This window comes from Glycine max, chromosome 11 (assembly GCF_000004515.6).
Source record: "Glycine max cultivar Williams 82 chromosome 11, Glycine_max_v4.0, whole genome shotgun sequence".
NCBI lineage: Eukaryota > Viridiplantae > Streptophyta > Magnoliopsida > Fabales > Fabaceae > Glycine > Glycine max.
Genome location: NC_038247.2, coordinates 6,441,912 through 6,458,678, shown reverse-complemented (window position 1 = coordinate 6,458,678; position 16,767 = coordinate 6,441,912). Strand labels below are relative to the sequence as shown.

At 32.4% G+C, this 16,767-nt stretch overlaps 2 protein-coding genes and 1 pseudogene across 7 annotated transcripts; 2 read left to right on the top strand and 1 right to left on the bottom strand.

Moving 5' to 3' along the window:
- The first annotated feature begins 1,417 nt into the window (after positions 1-1,417).
- LOC100782049 (uncharacterized) lies at positions 1,418-11,987 on the top strand. 6 transcript variants are annotated; one of them, XM_014763903.3, is made up of 24 exons: positions 1,418-1,751; positions 3,413-3,546; positions 3,681-3,765; positions 3,876-3,929; positions 4,110-4,201; positions 4,288-4,391; positions 4,496-4,568; positions 4,689-5,079; positions 5,355-5,669; positions 5,780-5,983; positions 6,450-6,545; positions 6,653-6,713; positions 6,826-6,953; positions 7,452-7,698; positions 7,840-8,015; positions 8,109-8,233; positions 8,548-8,671; positions 8,748-8,806; positions 9,003-9,099; positions 9,187-9,373; positions 9,668-9,769; positions 10,415-10,536; positions 11,499-11,558; positions 11,667-11,987. In XM_014763903.3, the coding sequence occupies exons 1-24, from the start codon at positions 1,710-1,712 to the stop codon at positions 11,769-11,771; spliced, it is 3,183 nt and encodes a 1,060-aa protein (XP_014619389.1). In that variant the 5' UTR covers positions 1,418-1,709; the 3' UTR covers positions 11,772-11,987. The 6 variants fall into 6 exon arrangements, with proteins under 6 accessions (XP_014619389.1, XP_014619390.1, XP_014619391.1 ...); XM_014763904.3 differs by having other exon boundaries at positions 1,419-1,751; positions 11,670-11,987; XM_006590686.4 differs by having other exon boundaries at positions 1,421-1,751; positions 7,861-8,015.
- Positions 11,960-13,714, bottom strand: LOC100779191 (nucleoside-triphosphatase THEP1-like; annotated as a pseudogene).
- LOC100778654 (protein GET1) lies at positions 13,183-16,420 on the top strand. The gene is made up of 7 exons (XM_003538862.4): positions 13,183-13,856; positions 14,125-14,204; positions 14,695-14,765; positions 15,026-15,087; positions 15,185-15,266; positions 15,529-15,578; positions 16,093-16,420. The coding sequence occupies exons 1-7, from the start codon at positions 13,743-13,745 to the stop codon at positions 16,162-16,164; spliced, it is 531 nt and encodes a 176-aa protein (XP_003538910.1). The 5' UTR covers positions 13,183-13,742; the 3' UTR covers positions 16,165-16,420.
- Positions 16,421-16,767: the final 347 nt, after the last annotated feature.

Below are 16,767 nucleotides of genomic sequence, written 5' to 3'. Positions count from 1 at the left end.
ATTCTCTAGTTTCTTTTTAAAAAAATATTCTCTAATCCATAGTTGGAGACTAATTCTTCGAGTTAGAGAGATTAATTTAAGAAATTAATCTCTCTCAATTTAAATATATTTTTTCATATATATAAGCCTAGAGATCAAATCATTGACTATATACTTAAAAAACAATTATCCATCAATTATATCATATTCACATATAACTTTTTTTATTAAAAAAATAATCGCCTATGCCCGATGTATTTTTTTAATTCTTACACACTCAGTGAGTACATCCTAATATCCTATCGCTAATTCACTATGTATACAACAAATAACAAAAGCTATATTCCATTGGATGAGATCAATTACACTAAATCATAGGACTTAATTGGTGTGTACAAATGTGATATGACACCTATGCACATAGCCGAAACCGTTTATCTTTTCTTTTATTTTTTTTGAGGGGAGGAAACGTTTGTCTTGTTTTTATTAGATGGCAGATATGATCTGCTGCCACCTTATTATGGACATGTTTTAATTTCTATTTAATATCAAAATCCCCTTCCTATCTCAGCAGGGTTGGTGGGAAGGTGCACTGCTTCTAATATGTATAATAATCCATTAATAAATGTTAATTAGTGTTTGAAGATATTAATTAAGAAATTAAAAGATTTTTTTTATTAGAAAGCACAAACTTATTTTATTTATAATTATGTTCTCTTATCATTTTCAGAATAAATATTTTATTTTTTTAATTTTTTAACTAATGTTCTAAAAACATCGATTAAGGAAATCCTAATGTATTCATTATCCACAAACTGTAAGCAGAAGACATTTCAATAGGATTTTCTTTTTGGCCATGACGTCATCGTGGTATTGACTGTTGCCCACCGATAATATTTCTTTCAATTTTTTTACTAATTACTACTAATAAAGTAATTGAGATTTCTTGCAAAAGTGTTTCACTTAAAGTGGAATAACTTAAATTTCAATACGTGACGTGTGATTAAGGATATAACATATCTAATATGCTTTTATATTCAGCAACAAAACTAACATCGTAATAGTTTAGCAATAATAATAAATAATAGATAAGAATAGACAAAAAGGTTTTTATTTGTTGGCATTTCAGTAAGTTAGAATTAGGCATGTGACGTGGCCCGTCGTGTAATAGGACGAATTATTCATTTCCTTTCAAACATAGAAAAAATGAAAATGCAAAAGAGAAGAAGCAAACTCGTTTGAGTGGTGCCACGTACCTTTTAAATAATACCCAGGACCCACATAGAAATCATCTTCTGCCACGTGTTAGGAAAACATGTCTGAGGAAAACGGTAACCTTTCCGAACAACATTATTCTTTGTTCCCTAGTTTTAACCGTGCTGCTCGCAAACATTTGTTTATTTGGAGTCTCTTTGGCTTTTGTTTGATGGAAAGGGTTAGAGGGACCAAGTCAAATATTTTCCTATATCAATCACAGTAAGATCCTAACCGTTGGTTATTCTGTCGTACGAGAATTTATTGTCTTGTGGTAAGTTTTTTTGGTTTCGTCCAATATCCTATAAGAGAAAGAGAAAGTGGAATAAACAAACTGCTCAAGCACTGAACAACAACAACAACAACAACTCTCTCTGTTTTCGGTTATCACAAAGCACATTTGACATCACTCACTCACTTTCTCTCTTCTCTTTTCTTCATCCGTTCTACTCTCACTTCCGATCCTTCAATTAATCATGTTCATAAAGAAGCTCGTGGAGAAAGCATCCATAAAGATGGTAACTCTATTTCTATATACTACTTTGCATCCTCCCATGCGATCATCACTTTTATTTTTTTAGTTTCCGATGAGACCTTTGTTTTCCTACTTTTCTTATGGATTGGTTTCTCATTTAAAATGATCGGAACAGTCGCTTGAACAAAATGATGATAAGAATCAAAGTTTTGTCCAATTGTACAGATTAAGATTTCAAATGAGGAACCAAACATGATTTTAGATACATTTGATTTTACATTTCGAGAATGATTGAAATTCACAATCGGTATGTTTTACTTCATAGTTGCTATGCTTTTTTTTTTTTAAGGGAAAGAATATGACAGAAATGGAAATAAATGGATATCATGAACGTATTTGGATTATTTTTTGAGTTAACATGCACTATTAGTATAAAAGTTTTTATACTGTAATTAGAAATTAGAAATCACATTTTATACGATTTTTAAGATAACTATAATTAATATCAGCAAATTTATCACACCACAATTCATTTATAATTAGATGGCACTGTAAGAACACTTTACGTTAATAGTGCATATTTTTTTATATCTTATTGTGACTCAAATTCCTTTTGCTAATTTCATACATGTATTCATGTTATAACGTATATATATGGTTATCATTTTTAAGTTTTCTTTTTGTCTTGTTGATATTTTCCTTTTAATTCCGAATGCTATTACACTTCTGGTTTTCAATAATAATCTGTATCTTTTTATTGCGCATCATTCATCGAATCTTTTCATTAATACAATTTTGCAAGTATAGATAGTTTACGATATTGTCCTGTTTACCAACCCAAGACAAAATGTTGCTTGAAATGGAATATTCTTTTTTTTTTTCAAACAAAGAATTTTACCAATTTCAATTATAGCGAAGTCAATTTCTTTTTCATCGATAGGCAGTTTAAGGGTATGTCTGTAGGTAATAATGTGATTCAGACACTTAATGGTTTTAAGGAAAAAGTATCACTTTAGCGTAGGCCAAACCATGAAAGGGATAATAATTTCAATAAATAATCATAAGTTCGTTCTAAATAATAATTAGCTTTTTAATTGGTTCAATTTTAATGACAAAGGTGTTTCTGTGAACCCATACAAATGATACAATGTTGCAGACCGTTATGCTCGTTTAGGGTAGCCTGCAAGAATCCATGGCCCGAGGGTAGAGGGAACCTCAGAACAATCGTGGCAGTGTGGCACTGCGCATGTGGGAACATGCAAAGCAAGTTTTGCCTGAGCTAATTTAATGCTTGCTCATTGATTTTTACGAAATAATTTCATTTTGAATCTTTCATATTACTTTATGGGAAATGTTATTTATACAATAATTCTTACAACAGTTGTAAGATCCCTCTGCAAAGCTCTTTGGTAAAACGAATAAAAAAATTTCTCTAATCTAAATAAAATTTTCATAAAGTTCAAACTTATCTAAGAACCAAAGACGCACCATTTTTTTTTCTTGCGCGTTCACATAAAATTCACTTACGTGATTAATTTTAATTTTACATTTCTAAGCCCAAACTATCATAGATGTTAATATAAATATTAGTCAAACAAATTTGTACCAACAAAGACATGCAGAAAGAAAAATCGGTGAACTTCATCTATGAGTATGACTTGCAACTAGAAAACTAAAAATCCCAGTTGTAAATTTGCGTTGCAGCCTCTTGGAAATTCATTGGATGGGTTAAAAGGTAGTGATGTAGATCCACGTTTGGTATTTCATCAAGGGGTACCATCTGGTGGTGCCAAGTTTGCCTATGACAATATTCAGAAGATACTGGCCCTATCTACCAAGTATGTTCATCCTTTGTCAATTTTGCGATGTACACTATCCTTTCTGACATCTAATTCACAGAAAAAAAATGTTACAACTTAAGTATTTTCTTGAATTTATGCTTGAAACTGATTTTGTTGAGATTTTTTTTAAGGGATGGACGGATTAAACTATTTGGAGAGGATAATGCCCAAGTCCTACTTGAATCTAAAGAGCCTGTGCCTAGCAAGTTTTTACTGGTTATATTTTCTTTCTTTTTTCCTAACCAATTTTGCTCATCCTTGATGTCGTGAAAGATGTTAGTTTTCTATTAAATTAACAATACTATGTGCTTAATATATGTATGCAGTTCATTCAGAACCAAGGCATCCTTATAAATGTCACTTTCAATAACCATATTGAGGCAAGTGTGTCTATGGACTTGCTTATATTTTTTATATTTCAGGTTGCCTCTGCATTTCATTACTAGGTAGTATAGGTAGTGTTCCACTATTAAGATTCACCATGTCAATATTTTATTCAAATCATGTTCAAGCACAGGTTATTCAGAAAATTCATTACCTTAAAGATATTTCACTTTTAGGTTTGGGACATAGACAAGAAACTGTTGTCTGATGTGTACATTGTTAAGGAAGAAATCACTTGTTTCTCAGTCATTAAACATAGCCTCTTTATGTAAGTTTTTCAGTTTGCTTCGAAATAAGCTATCAAGAAATTTTGAAGAAACACCTAAAGTTATGAGCATGTATGTGCATTGGCAGGTATATTGGATTTTCTAATGGCAATATTTCAGTTTTGATGCTTGATCAAGAACCATGGCATGTGGTACGTATGAAATACACCATACCCCTTTCAGCTTCTTATGGTGAGATTTTCTAAACCAGCAGTTTGATTAGAACAATAATTAAATGACTACACCTTACAAGATATAGCTTCTTGTCATTATAAGTATCTTATCAATTTCTTCAGGAAATTCAACTGAAGAATCTGACGATACAGTGGTGACACACGTACTGCCTCAACCAGCAGCCGAGAGTCAGAGGTGATATGCACAAAACCAGCCTTCCATTAGCACATTTCTATATAATTAATTTCCTTTTACTTGATCAATTTTTTTATGTGAAAAATTTCAAACTTATGTTTTCTTATGTGTTCAATGCAGAGTTCTCATAATCTTTAGAAATGGCCAAATAATATTATGGGATATTCGAGAAATCAGATCAATTTTCAGAACTGGTGGGAAAATATTGCAGACAAGATATAATGAAACAAGGAAGGTGTCTTCTGCTTGTTGGGTGTGTCCTTTTGGAAGTAAGGTGGTTGTAGGGTACAACAATGGAGAGCTCTTCATTTGGAGCATCCCTTCTCTAAACACAGGAAATAGTTTAGCAACTGATTATAATAGTCAAAACACTCCTATGTTCAAATTTAATTTAGGATATAAATCAGACAAAACTTCTATAGGATCAGTAAAATGGATTTATGCTGAAGGAAAGGCTAGTCGACTATATGTTATGGGAGGTTCTGATTATGCCCCTTCAAACTTGTTGCAGGTATTTGAATACTTTGCTTAAATCATTAAAAAAGATATATGCTGACTTGTTCTTGGTTGAATATTTCTGTATCTATATTTTTCTTTGATAGTTTTTCTTTTTCGGGGAAAGAAAGCCTGAATTCAAGTTCACCTATGACCTATTGCAAATTTACAACTTAAATGAATTTGAGATTTTTGGATGGTTTACTTTGTACTGAATTGGTTCAATGAACTTGAACTAGGTTTAATTTGGAAATTTAAATAACTACTACCAATTTGTATTATATGAAGCAGGTAGTGTTGTTGAATGAGCATACAGAATCTCGCACAATTAAGATGGGGCTTCATTTGCCAGAAGGTTGTATTGACATGGAGATCATATCAACCTCAAGCAAGCATAGACAAAATTATTTCATTTTGCTTGGGAAATCAGGCCACGTATATCTATATGATGATAATTTGATTGAAAGGTATCTACTGCAAAGCCAGTCTAAGTCCAGTCCTTCACTGCCAAAGGAAGTGGTTGTGAAGTTACCACTGGCAGATTCAAACATCACAACAGCAAAATTCATCTCCAACAATTCCAATTTTTTTAGTTCTGAAGATGAGGTGATGGAATTGTGAAACTGTTCTTTTACTGTACCACTTTTATTATTTTGACAATCTAATTCTTCTATATAATTCTATTGAATTTATATTTTTTCCCTTTTTGGTTACAGTATTACAATCAGCTGGTAAAGAATTATCCACCACTTGTTCCCATTGAAACAAATCTCAAAGATGGGATTAACTTCAGTTCTTCCAATTTCACTGGATTTTCAAACATTAGAAACATGTACATAACTGGACACAGCAATGGAGCCATAAATTTTTGGGATGCAACATGTCCCTTTTTCACCCCAATTTTGCAATTAAAGCAACAGGTAATAATTTTATCCGAAGCTATTAGCTTGTGTCAAATATTAGCTTTATTACTTCGAGCGGTAAGACAATATTGCTTTGTGCCCAAACATTAACAATATTATATTCCAGTAAGAGTATATTTTCAGTTTCAGAAAGGAATCTGCTTTCACGTGTAAGCATACTAGTCAACTCATATGCCTAGATGATGAAATAATCTTGATTGTACTAGCTAACCAAAGCAATCTGATTTATTGAAGTCGTATTGAAAATAGTAATAGATTGATAAGAATATTTATAAATATGCTTAGAAGTACCTACATAAAGCAAGATAGTATTCGACTTTTTGAATACTCCAATATGTTGTAGTCTTAAGCCATTATCAGTTTTTAAGTTCATTTCTAGGAGCATTGAAGGCAGTTATTTTCTTTCTTATGTATTTAACAACTGTAGGAAACATATTTATTTCTTTCCTTCATCTTAATGCAGAGTGAAAATGATTTTTCTTTAAGTGGTATACCCTTGACGGAATTATATTTTGATAGCAACTCTCCACTCCTTTTTTCTGGTGACCAAAGTGGAATGGTGAGTTCCATTCAATTATGAATTTTGTGAAATGTGATATTTTCCTTTTTCTATTCTAATCACCCATGCTTATTTTATAGTATGTATGATATAAACATGATCTGCAGGTTCGTATCTATAGATTCAAACCTGAACCATATGCCTCGAATAGCTTCATGTCCCTTACAGGTATTGTGTAGCGTGTTACTGTGTTTACTGCTAGTTCCTTAGTTATTAAACAAGCATCAGACTTCACATTTTAGTTGGTAGTGATTTTCATATTTTCATTCCTCTTTTGCAGGAGGTACAAAGAAAGGGACCGATCACGTAATCCACAGTATGAAACTTATAAAGACTAGTGGTACTGTAATTTGTATGAACATAGATCACAGCTCAAGGCATCTTGCTGTTGGTTCTGACCAAGGAAATGTGAGATATTTTTTCTAGCTTTTTCTTTGTTTTTAAATTTGGAAATGTGTTGTTAGCACACTGTTGCACAGAAAAAGTTTAATGTGCAAGTTTAGAGCTTGTTTTAGCCAAATCCCACTTTTCAATGCATGTTCAATGTCAATCCTCCTCTCACAATGGATTGATGTTCAACACGACGAAACAGTGATTCAAGCACACCTTTAATTATTTGGGATGCATCGATTAATGTGTGACTAAACTAACTTATAACTTTAATATCCATCGAGTCACCAAGGATCCATTGAACACATTAACAGATTTAAGCAACTAGCTGGTGGATTTATTTAATACTTGGGAAGCCCAGGATTTCCATTCTATCTCTGATGCTGATCATATATTTGGGTGATAATTACTAATCATATTGTTGCTTGAATATTATCAGATAATTTCTTTTTTTTAGGCCCTTTTGATTTGAGTGCATAGTTGGTGCTAATTTGATAATGTACCATTTTGTTACAGGTTTCAGTTATCAACATAGATGGACCATCTTTGTTATATCGGAAACATATTGCAAGTGAAATTTCCACCGGTATCATCTCCCTGCAGTTCAAAACCTGCAGTTTGCATGGTTTTGAGAAAAACATTTTAGCAGTTGGAACAAAGGACTCGTCTGTTCTAACACTAGATGGTGAAACTGGAAACACATTGAGCATTGGAACTATTCATCCTAAGAAGCCCTCTAAAGCTATATTTATGCAGGTGTTGGGTAAGAGTTTGCATAGTAGAAACAATAGCCAGTTTCCGAAATACATTAAGCTAGCAATGATCTAAATGCTTATTATGTTTAGAATTCAAATTCCAATGCTATTTTTTTATAGCAGTGAAGGATCTGATTGAAAAGTGTTAGACTTTATATTATGTTATACAGATGGACAAGGAGAACAAACCGCAGGATCAGTTACAAAAGATGGCTTAGAGTTGAAAGAAGGGATTCATATTGAAGATGCAACAGCAAAGCAGTTGTACATTCTGCTGTGTTCTGAGAAGGCTTTGTATGTCTATTCTTTTGCACATGCTGTACAGGTAATGTGTTCTTTACTTCTGTCCTTACTCGTGAGTCATGAATGACTAGAATATTAGCTGATGCTCGCGGTTACTCATTCTCATATGTTTCAGGGTGTTAAAAAGGTGCTTTACAAAAAGAAGTTTCATTCCTCTTCCTGTTGCTGGGCATCAACAATTAACAGCCTCTCTGATATTCGTCTTATACTCCTTTTCGCCAGTGGAAAAGTAGAATTAAGGTGGTGATTTTTTCTTAAGTCCGTACATGCTTTTTAGAAGAAGAATTAATGAGTATATAACATGGGAAAAGATTTACCAACCGGTGTTACAATTCAATCCCCATTTTGAGGTTTACTTTTTTGATAAGAAAAATGCTATAGCCAATCCTTATTCCCCCACTTAGTGCTTTTGGCTTTATGGATTTCAGCACGTTTTATGCTGAATCTTGAATCAAGTATTCTTGAGCCTTCTTACTAGTGTCCCATCGTGTCAACTTTATGAAACATTCTTTTTTTCATTTAATGATTTAACAATACATATGTAACAATGTTAGGTCTTTCCCAGAGTTAACTCTAATAGTGGAGACTTCAGTTAGAGGTTTCACTTATTCACCTCCAAAATTGAAGTCATTTTCTGATAGCCAGATATGTTGTTCATCCAAAGGAGATCTTGTTTTGGTATGACTGCATCTTTCACTTGTACAATGTTTGAAATAAATTTATGACATCAAATTAACTCAATGTCGGTGTACAGGTGAATGGTGACCAGGAAATTTTTGTGGTCTCATTGTTGGCCCAGAGGAATATTTTCAGGTATATAAGCCTAGAGAATGGTATAGGGAATCTTGTATCAATCTTTACCACATAAAAAATTTCTGCCTGGCTGTAGGAAAATATTTCCCACAGGGAGAGATATTTACAATTTACAACCTTTTATCTTCTATACTATTTTTGTTTAAAACTGGTAAAATGTTAGTCTCATTGTACATAATACTTGATTTTGTTTTAGGCTTTTGGACTCTGTTAGCTGCATCTACAGGAAGGAAAGGATGCCATCACAAGAAGAGCTTGTTCCTGGCCCTGTCATCCATAAGGAAAAGAAAAGGGTAAACAGTAACATTTTAATAACTTATACAACTATATCCACTATGCTTATGACTGAAGGTATTCGGTACTGTGTTCTGGCATTCCAGGGTATATTCAGCTCTGTTATCAAAGATTTTACTAGCAGTAAAGAAAAGCATGCACCCCTCTTGGAAAAGAAAGATCCCAAAGAAAGTATACGGGAACTCTCAGCAATATTCTCAAATGCAAACTTTGCATGTAATGATAATGTTGATAAGCCAACAATGGATGAAAATCAGCTTGAATTAAACATAGGTAAAACAATGCCTCAGACATGTGCTACACTGCTACTGCCAACTGAACATTTGCTTAAAACTTTTGGCCAAGAAAGATGAAATTTGTCATTTGTGTCAATGAATTCATTTTGTCTGTTTTTATTGGTGACCTTGACTCTGCTAGTCAGAAAGCACATATGTTATATAAACAGGACTAAATTACAGTGATAGATTAATTTGCTTCCTAAGGAGATTTCTATAGTATATTTTCTAACATACGGATTCTTGAATTTGAGGTAACCAATTTGAGGTGTTCTCTTTTCCTCCCATATAGATGATATTGACCTAGAGGATCATGTAGAAAAACGCAAAGAACAAAGCATATTGGGAGCTCTTAATAAGAAGAAATTGGCTGGCACATTTCAATCTCTGAAAGGTTTGTTGTGACAATGAGTTAAATTTTATGCAAATTGATTTTCCTTATGTTTCATCATTTGACCTAAGAAATAAGCACTTAAACTACTGTGAATGGGATGAAACATGAGCTACTCTAGGGGATTTATAGAAGTCAGAATCTCATGATCGCTTGTCATTTGGTTCGTTGCAAAATAAATAGGTCATGCTAGAACAAACTTTGTTGCGTAAAGTACAGAGATAATGCTTAATGAGATATCGATGCTTTGGCCTATATCCATAATGAAAAGGTGAAAAATTAATACCTCAATATGCTATAATCTGTCAAGTAAGATATGCTAATATAGTTCTAGCATATGTTTTATACTTTTTTTGGAAGAATACCAATTTAAGTAGAGGATATTTTAACCAAAAGTAGAAGATAAACTGAGGGGAGGAGCATAAAATGCAAGACTTCGTCTCAGGGAAACACTATTCATAGAGTAGTAGTCTCCCATCTTGCTACTTTTCTACTATACTAATTTGTATTCCCATTTTTCTTTATGAACACTACCTTTCTATAACTAAGAAACTGTCAACTAAAATTGGATCTGTTGAATTTACAGGTGCATTATAATTACAGCTTTTCCTAATTGCTATCTAATTTAATTGAGCATCCAATATACAGGAAGATTGAAAGAGATGAAGGGAAACAACCAAAAAACATCAGTTAAGGAAGGGCAACAGGATCAAAAAGATGGTGCGCTTGATCAAATTAAGAAGAAATATGGGTTTTCTTCTTCCTCCAATGTATGAATATATCTATCACATGCATTCTCATCATGCTTGACTTTTCTACCACATAACAATTCACAAGCATGGCATTTTATGTGCTTATTTACAAGCGAAAGGTGTTGCCTAGGCCATAGTGCTAATTTCTATTTTGGAGTTGTCAAGTGTATTTGTTAATGCAAACATAGTTTGACAATCGAGATTGATCATTACCAAGTATCTCTAATCTACGATTTATTACCTACCCATTAGAGGTTTTAATCGGTTGTACTTTGTGCCAGTGTTCTTTTTATTCTTCTGCGAAGAAAGTAGCACTTGATTTAATTCGTTCCTTTCACTTTTATACTCTAGCATGCTAAACGTTGTACAAATTTCAAAATAGTCTTTAGTTAATTTTGAATGAGGCAGTACAAAAAGAGATAACTTTTCAAACAATTCTTCTATCATACCTTTGTTTGAATTAGTTCTTTTGTTCTCTAATTTATTATTTAGGTTCAATTGGATCCTCTAATTTTTTTTAGTTTAATTTGATCCTCTATTTTTTTTTCAATTTAGTTCTTTAATTTTTAAAATAAATTCAATTTGGTCCTTTAATTTTTTTTTGGTTCAATTTGGTCATCTAATTTTTTAAACCAATTCATTTTTTTTAGGAAATTTACACTTTGTGATTAAAGGACTAAATTTTGAATCGTTACAAAATATGATTTCTTACAACTTAGATTAAAGGACTAAATTGAATTGATTTAAAAAATTAAAGGATTAAATTGAACAAAAAAGAAACAAGAGGACCAAATTGAATCTAAAATATAAATTAAAGGATGAAAAAACTAATTTAACCAAAAAAAAAGATACCACGATACATGTAAATGATGTAATTTTGATCATTGTATAATTAGACAGATTCAGTATATTGGAACCTTCATTTTTTTATGCTGAAATATGAGTGCAAACATTAATCAATCATGAATCTGGTGCTACAGGAATCAGCCGTGGCAAATCGGGCACAAGTCAAACTGCATGAAAACATAAGGAAATTGCAGGTATCTTGACAAAAAACAGTTCAAATTTCACTATCCTATGCCAATGTACACAAGAAGAATTGAAAAAATAAATAGAGAACTTATTTGTTTACATATCTTTTAACTTAGCAGGGTACCAACCTTCGTGCCACAGAGATGCAAGATATAGCAAAATCATTTTCATCATTGGCCAAACAAGTGCTGCGAACTACTGAGCAGGATAGACGAAGTTGATAAAACCCAATTAGTTAATTTATTATACTTAGGTCACGATTATTTTATTTTTAAATTGCACATATATTCTTTTTAATATTTTTATACGTCAGTTTGTTCACAATTATGTTGAACTCACACTTCGTTTTACACTGACAGCGGCATAGACTATGCTGTCTGAATATTTTAGTTTTGGAATTGATACTGTGTTTAAATGAAATCTTTATACCAGTGGAAGATATTGCCCATAATACAGATACATACAGATATGTCATTACAAAAGGACTATCATGCATGAAGATAAGTCATGTATACTACTAGCAAGCTCAACACAAAATCCGTCTCCCATTCCTTGGTTATTCAAGCTCAATTAAGATTTGCACTTCTTTTCCCACTAAATAGTATTACCCCATCATAATTTATTATATAAGGTATGAGTTCAGACCACAAACATGACTAGTGTTTTGTCAGCAGATCTTCCAATTGTGAGCGTATCTTTTCTCTAACAGCATCTCTGTTACTAACGCTCAATGTAAAACAAGTTGCCCCTGCATGATTCCGCAACCTTGCTACTGCAGAAATTGACAACATTAGTCATTAGCCATTCACAACAAGTTCAGCAAAGCAATCAGCAAGAGAGTTTCTCCAAAATCCTCAAGGATTTAGTCCTATCTTGTTTATACAAAGAATCAAGTAAAGGAAATGTGTTCCTACGATGTGAAACTATGGAAAAAAAATTTACCTTCTGGTATGTCTCTGCCAAACTTTGGAACTGGAATGGAAGCCAAAACTGGGATATTTGACTCCAAAAACTCTTAGAACTGCAGGGAAGAATGAGGAACTGAATAACTCCATCTTACCAACTTCGTCAATGATGAAGAGATCGGTGTCTTCTCTAACCTATTCATTGAAAGTATCATAAAAGCTCAAGGACTATGACAAATAATACTTTCAACATCCTCAATGGCAAATCTACATTCAGAAAATAAATTGCAGCTATAAAATGCAGGGGAACAGTTGCAGAGTATCATATTCATACCACATTTGGAAGATGAATTGAAATGCATGCAAGGATCGTGATATAGTTGGAAATGTAATAATCCAATTCCAAACTCCAACTCAATTTAGAAAAAAAACGCATAGAGAAAACATATTAAAGAACGTGAGCAGACCTGTAACTCGAGCAGTGCTAGTGACTCGAAGGAAGCAACATCGACTTTATACTTGCCAACGTTAGGCCATCTGAGAGACTCAGGGCAGCCATAGTCAAAGCCAATGCCATCAGATGAGACACCATTTAATCAAACAGGCAGAGTAGTAACAAATACTGGACAGAATTTACTATTACACGAAAAACTCTTACTAAGAAATAAAAGTTACCAAATAATGGGTCCTGAGTACTAAAAAATGGGATGTTTATGGCGTGGGGCTAAAGAAAATGTACGTTGAAATGTCGAGGGAAGCAAGTGGGGCAGTGCCACCGTCGACCCTCAAAACCAACCAACCATTTTGCAGTAATGAATGCTTTTTATATGTGAGAAAGGAAGAGGAAGCTTGAGAGAGGCATTGAGTTTGAGGGACTCCAACACTCTCATAATAAGACTAGTTTTTCCCACAGAATGCTTTGGTATGATTAGGGTTTACTCACCGGAAGCCATTCCTGTTTCTGCGTCTATTCTAATTAAAATGCAACTTCATGAATGAAAATATTATTAATTTTGTAATAATTATTTTTAAAATTATAATCAATTAACTGTATAACTTTTTTTGTTGATTCATATCTATTTTTTTTTCTTACTCAAGATATTTTATCAATTTTACTGATACTAATATTCATTAGCTAATTATTTTAAAACTCGTTTTAAATAACAATTCTAATTCTAAGTTGGAGAAATTTTCTATTTTTTCCCCCGGTAAAGTAAATCAGATATTAGAAAAAAGAAACTAACACAAAACACGTGCATTGAATCAGGGAGGGGAGGAAAGTGAATTATGGAAGACGAAATAAGCCAAGAACGTGAAAGGTCGTTAGCAGCTCCTCTCATATTTCTGATTGTTGCTGTTTTTAAATTTGCATACTATTGTCTAGATCACGCTAAGAAGAAGGTATCGTCATTTTTTCTCCATTCTAATTATTAATTAATTGAAACAAAATTAATGAATGTTACCCATTGTCACGATATTGTCACGATAAAGCTTATAGATTCAAATGTGAGATAATCTAAAATTCTCTTGACAAACTAATCAAAGGATTGATAATGAAATTAAATTCATTCCTTTATCAAATAAGAAATTTTCAACATATATTTATTAATGAAAAAAAGAAAAAGAAAACCATGTAACGTTAACATTTACCCGTATGATTTTTCTACAGAGTGGATCCGATAGTGAAAAAGAAATTCAGTTGCGTGCAGAAATAAAACAACTTTTGAAGGAGGCAAGTTCAATGTCGCAGTAAGTAATGCTTTAGCCAATAATCCCTCTGGTAAAAGAAAAGGGGGTCCTCTTTTGGAACCCCTTTTCATTGGTCAAGGCATTTTGCTATGTTACGTGTGTGTGTGTGGTTGATAATTGGAAATTAAAGGGTAAGTCCACAATTTTGTCTTAAGTCCACATGACAAGTGATACAGTTTTTTGGCAGTAAAACTACATGCTAACAAAAGGGTATCAGGAATGAGAAAATTTGAAGTGATCTGCAAAGAGACATATCAGTATTCACTAGAACATCAAAGTTAATTTCAGTTTTAAACAAAAGAAATTAATAAGAAATATTTGGTAATGTTTAGACTAGTAGAACAAAGAAGCAAAGGCCTTGCCAGGTATATAAAACTGCAAAGGAATTCAAATGGTAAACCCAGGTGGACAGGAGGAAGAAAAAGAACTAACATGACTGTAAGATATGATTGCAAAATTTATGCCTGCGTGTCTGTCTTTATCTTCTCAGGCCATCAACCTTTGCACAGGCAGCAAAACTCAAAAGGCTGGCAGTTGCCAAGGAGAGGGAACTTTCAAAGTGTGAGTTTCATTTTTGTTGCAAGTTTTTTACAAGTTGTGGCATAAGTTTCTCTGTTTCAGGCAACCTGATTCTCATTCTTAATTATACATTGTTTGTGCTAAAAATATTATTCAAACAATATTTCTCCATGACATTTTCCCCTTCATGAATATAGTTTTTATCTTCATTTTCATGTCCTTTATTTTCTATTGGTTGTTTAATTAAAATTATTTTTCTTACCCTCGTGTTTGTTAAAAGTATAGTTTAAATTATTATGCAGACCAAAATTCATCTCACAAAGATGATAATGCTTCATATACAAAAGTGCTTCTCATCTTAAAGGTATCTTCAGGCATACTTCTTTTATTTTTCTTTTAACAGAATTTCTTTGTAGAGGTTTATAATTAAGATACTTTTTCTTTTTTGTTGTGCCATGTAGTATTTAACATATGGAGTGCTGCTTATCTGGTTTTGGCGTGTTCCTGTGGCTAGCATATCTCTGCAACTTGTGCAACCATTTGGTAATGCAATTAAGAATATATAATATACTTTAAATTTACTAGGATGCATAAAAAACCCTGTGACTTGTCTGACCAAGACTTGCCAAAATTTTTTATCATGCATTACAAAAACCAGCCATTTGTTTTTATTTTTTGGATTTCTATTCTTTCCAAATGAAGGCCTAACAGATAAATTGCATGTCTAATTGCCCCTTGTTATTAGAGAAATAAGAAATTATAAGCTTTTGCTTTGACTTCTGAACATATTTTATACTCTTTGCAGGTTGCTTGTTATCTTGGAAGACCAGAGGAGTTCAAAATAACAGTATCGCGGTAAGTAATTGCTCGTACATTACCTTGGTAATTAGGTCTCTTATTGCGTATTGTTGCCATCATTTTTGAGGCCTTGTCTGGCTACCATTACAATTGAAAGAAATTAGTTTGATGGTTAAAATGATATACCTTTTGTCTTCATTATTACTCGAATTACATTTAGAAAGACCTATTAAGAATTACTTATTTGAGTTTATCATATCACATAAATACTTATTTAAACGTCTGGGAGAGTATTGTACGAAAGTAACATAAGAATTGACTTAAAAGTTAAATACTTTTGGCTGAATTCGTTTGTCATTTGATATAGAAGAGAGAAAGAAAATATCTGTGAATTAAACAATTTATTAGTAATATTTATTTTATAAGTAATCAATTAAACAACTTTCATCGTGGATGTTCTAAATAAATAATCTTGAGGAATAAGTTGGTAAATTCTTGGAATTGTCTGTAGCATTCCATTTTATTTTTTTTGAATTTATAATTGTTTTTCATTGTCTTTTTATCATTGCAGATTGGGATAATATCTTGGTTACTAGTATCTGCTAGGGTTTGCAGATTTGTCCGTCGAGCTTATAGCAAATAATAAATAAATGATAACGATTTTCATCGTGAAAATTAATATGCTTCAAATCTTGGTTTTGAAGTAGAATGGAGGTGTTTGTGCTTAATACATCTGTTAGAATTGTAAGAAATTTGTTCTTGTATTTTTTTTTCTTCTCAATCTGGTTGATCATTGATTCAGTTGTAACTAGCTTGTAAGTATTTCAATTTGTTTTGTAATATAAATATAGACAAAGTTTAAACCCAATCTTCAATGCATCAATTCCTTATTTTCCCGTAATCAAATTGCAGGCAATACAATACGACTGTATTTCATGTTTTGTTACCTTCAACAAGTTGGAGGATGGTAAAAGGTAACCAACACCGAGTGTGTAACTGATTAGAATCTCTTATATTTAATGAGGATTAAAATCGAAATTTAATAATTTTCTTGAGACAATAATATTTTTTTAAAACAGCACAAACAACACTTAATTACCATGTTACTGCTATGTGACAGCTATGTAGTTGTCATGTCACATAAGTAGACTACTATGTCATTCCATATGGTAAAACCGTATAAGTATGAAAAATGATAATGGAAGACGAAGAGTAATTGAAATTGTTTCATGAAATTAAAACTGAA

What these genes read in the sequence shown, in the direction of transcription:
- LOC100782049 (XM_014763903.3), top strand. Translation starts at nt 1,710, where the DNA reads ATGTTCATAAAGAAGCTCGTGGAGAAAGCATCCATAAAGATG. An exon ending in CCAAAGGAGATCTTGTTTTG is followed by an intron (nt 8,672 to 8,747) that starts GTATGACTGCAT and finishes GTCGGTGTACAG; the next exon opens with GTGAATGGTGACCAGGAAAT. An exon ending in AAAACATAAGGAAATTGCAG is followed by an intron (nt 11,559 to 11,666) that starts GTATCTTGACAA and finishes CTTTTAACTTAG; the next exon opens with CAGGGTACCAACCTTCGTGC.
- LOC100778654 (XM_003538862.4), top strand. Translation starts at nt 13,743, where the DNA reads ATGGAAGACGAAATAAGCCAAGAACGTGAAAGGTCGTTAGCAGCTCCT. An exon ending in AAGTGCTTCTCATCTTAAAG is followed by an intron (nt 15,088 to 15,184) that starts GTATCTTCAGGC and finishes TGTGCCATGTAG; the next exon opens with TATTTAACATATGGAGTGCT. An exon ending in GCAACTTGTGCAACCATTTG is followed by an intron (nt 15,267 to 15,528) that starts GTAATGCAATTA and finishes TACTCTTTGCAG; the next exon opens with GTTGCTTGTTATCTTGGAAG.